The 8,744-nt window shown below is 30.5% G+C and overlaps 1 protein-coding gene across 1 annotated transcript; it reads left to right on the top strand.

The window, feature by feature from the left end:
- The first annotated feature begins 1,275 nt into the window (after positions 1-1,275).
- LOC132724334 (organic cation transporter protein-like) lies at positions 1,276-8,177 on the top strand. The gene is made up of 7 exons (XM_060709174.1): positions 1,276-1,652; positions 1,998-2,419; positions 4,998-5,132; positions 5,814-5,896; positions 6,292-6,364; positions 6,718-6,790; positions 8,007-8,177. Exons 1-7 carry the CDS (start codon positions 1,341-1,343, stop codon positions 8,175-8,177), a joined length of 1,269 nt encoding a protein of 422 aa, XP_060565157.1. The 5' UTR covers positions 1,276-1,340.
- The last annotated feature ends 567 nt before the right edge of the window (positions 8,178-8,744 follow it).

Here is an 8,744-nt window from a genome sequence, read left to right as displayed (position 1 = left end):
CAGTGTGTTTTATGATTAAGATATGCATATACATGACATAAAAGCCTAAATGATAAATAAGTGAAATTATTATTTTACCTTGCAATGATGTGGTGATTCACATAAGCTTCGCGCTTTCCTTGCAATGTAGCTGACATGAATCAATAACAGTGTCTTACAATTTAATTGGCTGGATCAAGCTTTACATTCCAAAGTCTTGAAATAAAAAACTGTTCTTGTCAAAAAGTCTTTATGTATGAATTTTAAAGTTATATTTTATGTATGCAGCCACCGTAAACTGAACTTTGGAAGGAATAGAAGAAGTTGATTGGCAAAATAAGTAAGTATCAATGAGCTGCTTTCTGTTTTGCTTGCTCTCGACTAAGCAAAAAGTGAAGCAAAATGTGGTATTTAGAAAACAAATCTAGAAAATAGAAGAGAGCAATGAAATCAAAATTCAGAAATGAATATTGTAGACACGGATTTACTGACTCTGCTCAACACAATAGTACACGCTTTTTAAGTATTCAATTATCAACACAATAAACTTTTTGAATAAATGATCCCGAAGGACCCGTAAAATATAACAACACTAAAGTGAAGTTCGGGGTAATATTTTACAGCTGGATATCAAAACTTGACAACTTAAGTAAGCAAACTAAGCAACTATCGTCATTTTGTCCGGATGCTCAATCTTATGTCGGTCAAGACATGACTTGTTTTCGTTATACATATTATAAAAACCCTTTTTACATAGTTTAAGTGACACAAGCACTATAAAGAACAGATCACTTCTGACTGAGAAGACCGCCATGAAAATATATAATGTAAATTCAGTATGATATATGTTTAATGATATGTTTTTACATGTGCCCTTATTAAATGGGTTAATGTTATGTATTGGATTTGAATTAAAATGATAACCTGTATGGCCAAATCTTGCATATTACTACCTACATTATATTGGTTACTTCAACTTCTCACGAATGCAATGAATATATCAGACGATTTAAATATCGAAAAGTAATTTAATGAAGGTAAGTTTCAAACTTTTGAACTTTTTTCACCAATTTCAGTAAGAACAAAATGTACAATAAAGAAACATTCAGAATAATTTTTTAAACAATATCGCTCGTGGTTTTGGCTTTGCCATATTTCCTTTTTACTGAAATTAAATATTTATTGCCTAAATTAAAATAAATCAAGAAAATTTCGACATTTTTCAGCATTTTGTCTTTTCCAGACTGTGCATGTTTAAGAAAGTAAATACATGTACATCCACGAAACTAAAGGCGTTTCAAAAAGAAGTCGATACATGTATATAATATTATTTCTATAGCCTATACTATACTTTAGAAAAGATGGAGACTTCAGCAGTTTCAAGCCCAGACAAAATTATAGAAGATCTTGGAGGATGTGGTCGTCTCCAGATAAGAATCGGCATTACAGTTCATGCAACTAAAGGTCTCATTTGCTTTAGTATAATGAGTATGATATTGATTTCGGCGACTCCACAATGGTGGTGTGTTAGTGACGTCACATCTTCTAATATGACGTCATGTGTAGACAGCAAAAACAACTCATTGTTTTGTCATGAAAAGAAATGTCATGTAAATGGTACTAAATGCAGCCGATTTGTATTCGAAGGAAGTGCTAGAACTGTGGTTACCGAGGTAATGTTAGCTTATTTCATTTGAAGGGAATATACTGGTTATGACGAAGTAAATTTGAAAAATTCGTCGAGACGCTATACGTCATCTTACTGGCTATAGGTTAGTCCATCGGTATCAGAAGATATCTTAATAACACAAATGTAGTCTGTCCTAGCACTTTAAGATATTATTCCCACCAAACAAAGGCATTACTTTATGTATGTGTTATCACTTTAATGTAAGAGCATTAATGCATACAGATCTGTAAACGAAAATTAATGATCTGCAAATAAGATTAGTTTTTTAATATAAATATTTTTTCTGTGAAATTCTACTGAATTATAACGTTTAAATATTTAATTTCAGTTCAAGCTTTTATGTGGGCTAGACTATATACCGAGCACGGTCATGTCAATGCAGACATTTGGCATGCTTGCCGGTGCTCTTGCAGCCGGGCAACTTTCAGATCTTTTTGGAAGGAAACCGCCTTACTTCGCTGGCCTCTTATGTCTATTGATCTTCAATTTGATAGGTTTTTTCTCTGTAAATTGGATTATGTTTGCAATAGCTAGACTTTTCATTGGTATAGGCTCCGGGATGTTTTTAGCTATACAATATTGCATAGTGTCAGAGTTCTCTCTTGCTAGATGGCGTGCATGGGTTACAGGTTTTCCAAGCTGGCCTATTTTGTCATGTTTGTTTGCATTGTGCGCATGGCTGATTCAGGATTGGCGTTATATTCAACTACTGTGCTGCCTCCTTGCTTTGCCTTGCCTTCTGACTTGGTTGTAAGTCAAGCATATATATTTTAATTGACCTTAGCGAATTGATATAAATTACATAAGTTGCTGATAAAGTATATTGAAGAATATAGGATCAACGAGTAATTCAAGTATATAGTCATGTTTGTGGTTTAACTTTAAGTTATGATTGTGAAGATATATCATTTGAATGGAGAAGTTTACCATAAGAAAACAAAATGTAACAATAAATTTTATAAATGCCCATGCATAGTTAACAGTCTGTACTGAAAAATTATTGTCAATTCGGAAACATCCGTTCTTCACGGTTTATACGACACAGTATTCAAAGCGTGTACAAAGGGTAGAAGCTAAAGTGATGACTTGGTTGCAAAAATGGCCGTTAAAATGTTTTGAGTGATAATTTGTAAATCTTGTTAATGTAACTTAGTTTTTTAACTAATCTTAATTCAAATATGATCAGTCTTATTTCTCATTTAAATCAAGATGAAATAGCAAACAAAGTAACACTAGTCTTAAAAGATTAAAAAAAAAACAATTTTCCCTCAAAAGGACTTTTTGTTTTCCATATTTTCAACTAAAACATGTTCAACTAAAACATCATATGCTTTTACGACGTTATTCAGATCAAGATATTACCTGATGCCTACTGTTAAGTCAAATATCTTACATATTCTTCAAATACTTGAATCTAAATTGCGCCAGGTGAACATCTATTATACTTCCATACTGGACGCTGTAGCAATCAATATAATTTTCTATATTTGGCAGTTAATTGCGTTCGGCATTTTCCATAACGTCAATGGTAAAAGCTGTTCTCGACTAAAGTATCCGAATGATTTCTTTAAAGAGCAATTGTCTTGTTTAATCTCGACAATATTAAGACGCAATTCCTTAATATAATTTGGATACAGAATGAAGAGGTTATTGAACATTTAACAAATACAATATGGGAATATATCTGGACGAGTACAAAGCCATTGAAATGATATTAGACTGAGCTGGATAAATCATATTTGACGAGCCACCACGCGTGTCTAATAATATTTCTAAGTATGTGTAGTCGTCCAAATATATACCCGCATTGACAAGTTAAATATTAAATAATTTGTTAACAGTTACAACTTATTTAATTTACTTTTTGCATTTCTTAAAAGACACTTTTTTTTCAGCTTTTACCTAAAAATTTTTCGATGGTTTTATAGCTAGAGATCGCTTTGAAGATGATCTAAGGGTTTTTTTAGCATTTCTATGTAACCCGCCCCCCCTCCCCCGGGCTTTTTTCCAAACTTGATATAAAAAAAACCAAAAAAGGAAAAAAGTTTCTTTTTTTGTTTTTTCAAAAATTTAATGAAAAGGCGCGTATTTGCGGCTATCCTGGTAATATTGGCATTTTCAATTTCCCATAAATTTTAAATTTTTCTTTTAAAAAATTTAAATTTAAAATTTTACTTATTGGGTTTTATATCTATTTTTCTATTCATCTAATTTTAATGTATTTGAAATAAAAAATTATCCCGTTTTTTGGGCAAAAAATAAATAAAAGATACTCTCGAATTAATTTAGTAAATCGGTCATAATAGAAAAAGGTCTGGGGTAAAATAAATATTCATTTGAAAAATTTTTAGTATCAATTTTTTGAAAAAAAATTTCGTAAGAATTTTTTTATGGATGCTTTTGGGGCCCCTACTTTACATAATCAAATATGAACCAAACAATCCCAATGGCCCCAAAAAACCCAAAGTTTTAAATAATTTTTAAATTTCATAATATAAAACATCATTTTAAAAAACCATTTGGGAACCATAAAATATCCAAAAAATTTACGTTTCATCAATATTAAAAAAAAATTTAAAAAGGGGGCCTCATTGAGAAAAATTTAAAACTAAAAAAATTATTTTGGGCCCTCGTTTTAAGCGATTTTAAAAAGTGGTCATCTTTTTCCCAATGCATCACCGTTTTTAGCTTTTTTGTTAAAAGCTACAATGAGCCAATGTCACGTATAGCTCTATACGGCCGAAATTTATTGCATCAATATTTTTACATGCCTAATTCAAAAAGCGCATTCAATTGCAATTATTATCTTACTTACATTCTTCATTTATTGACATATACAATATAGAAACGCTTCATCGTAAGCCATAGTTTTATCAGTCGATTTTTTTATTAACGTCGAAACATAATCATGTCGGTGGAATCAAATATCTGACATGTAACAAATTTTGTAGTTATGTACTATTTTTTGTAGAAATAACAACCTTAAGATGTACATGCTTGGCTTTATGATATACCTACATACATTTTAGAAATATGCTTATGTTTATGGTTCCGTCTGAATATATGCCCCGTAATATTGCTGTTTATTTATTTTTTAAAGCCTGAATTGTTTGTTTCTGCAATGTCTAGGCACCCATTGACTGACATTATTTTCATACGGGCCAAATTAGCCACATTTTACATGTAAATAAAATTATTAAATTATTTTATTTTTTTTATTTGTAAAAATCCCAACCTCCACAAGACACATGTCCTTTTCTGATCAGATTTGTTTCATAATGACTTTCAAATGACATTGTTTTGCAAAAAATATTCTTTCTCTATGTAGGTTTGCTCTTGGCCTGGTATTCTATGGTATAAGTTTCGGTATCCAAGCATTAGCAGGAAATATCTACCTAAATTTGTTCTTGTTCAGTGTCGTCAGCATACCTGCAAAAATAATCACGGTCTATTTGACGAATAGGTAAGATCTATTGTCGTAAATATGCCACACATAGGTGGCTTTATTTCAAATCATCAAAGCGGTATGTACATGTATCCAGATCATCAGGGCCAGGCTCTGGTTATTATAACAGTCTCGAAGTAAATAGTGAAAAGGCGTAAGTATTTTCTACTTTTTTTTTTCTTTAAATCATGTCAATTTCAATCTTTGTAAAAGATACACGTAGACAATATTTACGCTATTTTTAAAGATTTAAAGTCTTTTATTATCACCAGAGCCTGGCATTGCCATCATGTCTTGATGATAATGATACATACTGTGATATAAATAAATAACTCGTATAGATTCTACTGTATTTTATCGTTTTCCAAAATATTTATATACACATCGATTGAAAGGCATTATAGCATAACATTCATTAAAGCTTCGTCAGTTGTAATTTGACAAATGAATACTTCATTTCAAACCATTACACATTGCATCCAGTTTTACAACATTTAATTAATATGAAGAGGAATCAGATTGCTTTTTTTTTCTCTTTTTCTCTATTTACTTAGTGTAGATACTCTAAACCCGAAATTAACAATAGAAAAAAAACAAATGAACATTATTAGAATTTTGTCACCATTCCAATTCAAACGTTGTTTTTTCAAAATATCCTGTATGAAAAGTATTGTATTGTGGATATATATGACATTTTAGATTAGGGCGAAGGATTGCAGCTATGATTTGCTTTTTGGGTGTCGCAGTTGGTGGGCTTGTGGCCGGGATAGCTCAAGCTGTTGGTAAATATACTTCAAATATGTATTTCATTCGGGGGGATGGGGGTTAATGAAATTAATGTTTTGTTGTTTGTTTGTTTGTTTGTTTTTGTTTGTTTTCTTTTTTACGTTACAACACTATGTTAACACAAGTCTTTCCCTTTTTTTACCTTGTATGCATAATTGATATTGCCAAATTTTACGTTCGATACGATTTTTAAAAGTTGGTCAGGTGTTGTGCCTTCTTATCAATTTTTCCTTTTATAACTTAAGCCCTGTGTTGACAGTAAAAACATATATCATACAATTTTTGTGTCAGATTAGACATAAAATATGATAGATAAGGCAATTTTTTACGTATATCCATTATCAGATACTCCACATCGTGACCTGCTTACAAAATATGTTTGCTATCATAGCAAGTATAACCATCAACATGGCTTGGGGACCAATACAGACAATGACAATAGAAGTTTACCCTACTGTTATAAGGTATGATGGTTTTTCCTGTCCATCCTTCAAAAAAGTATATCAAGTATTCAAAATGATACTTCCTTGATAAATACCTAAATAATAAACATGACTCAATCAAACTACGTCAAAATTTTAAAAAAGAATTCCTTGTTTCCTTTCCTATCGAAGAATCGTTTTTATTAACATTCATAAAGAAATCGTTCAAAATATAACGTTTTTGCTGTTGTTACAAGTAGCTGACGTTTTTTTTAAAACATGTCTTATATAAAATCATCTATTGCTTCAGGATGACTGGAAAAATATTAATTACATAATGAAGCATATTTCGGTGTTATGTGATTTGTCATTAAATGCACTTGCAATTGTTTCAGAAATATCGGTTTCGGATCTTTAAGTGTCATTGCCCGCTTTGGTGCAATTCTAGGACCACAGTTTGTTTACTTGGTAAGAACATCAAAACAAACGTTATTTCCTCTCTCACTTCGTTATTTCCTCTTCTGATAATATTGTTACAACAACAGGATATTGGCATTTTAAGTTACATTTTGTTGATCACGTCAACCCGTCGTTTTTGCCGTAAATAATGTAAAATCCCAAGCTCTCTTTCACCAAAATGAAATATCACTCATTGAAAACATTGTTTTGTTTTGCTATACTGGTTAGAGAGATAAACTCCGACACAAAGATAACCCTGACACTTGGTTTAATTTTTTTATTTATCGTCAAAAAACAAGCACATGGTCACCTAGTAATACAGGAGAAGAATAGACTGTGATGAGATTTTTTTAATTTGCTAATCTTTTAAATGTGTTTGTGTTGACCACAATTTTTGTCACAACAACAGCCACAAAACGTTCTTTTTACTTAACTTCCAGACAGGAGTTAGAAATGTCTTGAACACAGGCTTCTGACTTGGGAAAATTTCTTTAAAAAATTGTTAAATTATCAATGAGGCATAGATAGAGCATATACAATGTAAAAATAAATGATTGATTCTAAATTTAAAGCTAGCTTTTATGTTAGAATTAAAGTATCGACTTTATCTAATGTCCAGGGTTAAAAAGACCATGTTTCGGTTACCTTAATTATGATCTTAAGGAAGTACCAGTTTCCATTTCAATAAAGGAAATTTGCATATGATTATAAATGTTTGAACCAAACTTTTTAGGTGGGTAAAAATGTATAATATTCACAAAAATGAAAAAAAAAGATATTTAAAGAAAATAGTGATTTAGTGTTAACTTTAGAGTTAACTCTCCAACCAGTATCTAGAAAAAGAAAAAAGAAAAAGTTTGTATAATTTAGTACAAATTTGTATTGTATAAAGTATATTTACACTTCTAATGCTCATATGTATTTCGTTGATGCAAAGAATTCTTTAACCTAAATATTTCATAAATATTTTCAAACGATTCAAGCGTTAATAGTTCGAGACTTCCAAGGTGACCTTCTGTTTAATCTTTAAGGCGCGGACAGATATCTCTATAGGTTTTTTGACTTCATCTACACAGCAATATGACGGCATGTTTATTCAATTTCAGTAAATATAATATCCCATTTCTTTTCTAACAAACTTTATTTTCAACATAACATCTTTCTAATCTATCTCCAATGTAATTTTTCTGAATATATCACTGTTGGTTTATCTGTTTTCATGAAGAACATGTATGTGCCAGGATTGTTGTTCTTCGTTTGTGGTGGAATAGCGGTATTGTGTCTTGTCTCACAACAGTTTTTACCGGAAACGCGAGATTCAAAATTTAAACGACAAACTACACAAACAGGAAGTGGACGTAATGCCCCTCGAGAGAAAGATACTGATATTAAATGACTTTCAACTTTGGTGTGTAAAATATGTATATATAAGCATTCTCTTACTTAAATTAAGACAACTATATATTTAAAATGGCTGTATAAAGCAAACCCAAAATATCTATCACTATATATATAGACACTATGGTTTGCTTTACAAGCCATTTGAATAAAAATGTCTTAATTTAAAATAAGTGAATATGTTTAAAGGAGAATATTTCTATAAGACTCGTCTTTCGTTTTCATCCTATTGCATTATGTAAAATATTTTATTTGTTGAATATTTGTGTGTACATTACATATTATACGTTTGAAACAAGAGAGTGTGTTTTTTTTTTCTTTAGCAGCAGTGAATTTTACTATAATTAAATAATAATAATAATTATAATATTTTATAGAAAAGTACCACATCTAAGATAATATGTATTAAAATAATTTAAATTATTTTTAATATAAAATAGAATCAAAAAGTAAATATTAGTAATTGTTATAATAACGATGTTTGTTTGTATGCTTGGCTTAGGCTTTAAAAATAAATGTTTTTGTTATCATGCACTGGTTACGTCCATGCCTGACTATATTATCA

The sequence above is a fragment of the Ruditapes philippinarum genome, unplaced genomic scaffold, assembly GCF_026571515.1.
Source record: "Ruditapes philippinarum isolate M1 unplaced genomic scaffold, ASM2657151v2 ctg8508_1_1_1_1, whole genome shotgun sequence".
NCBI classification, from domain to species: domain Eukaryota; kingdom Metazoa; phylum Mollusca; class Bivalvia; order Venerida; family Veneridae; genus Ruditapes; species Ruditapes philippinarum.
This window is presented reverse-complemented; position numbering and strand designations above follow the sequence as displayed.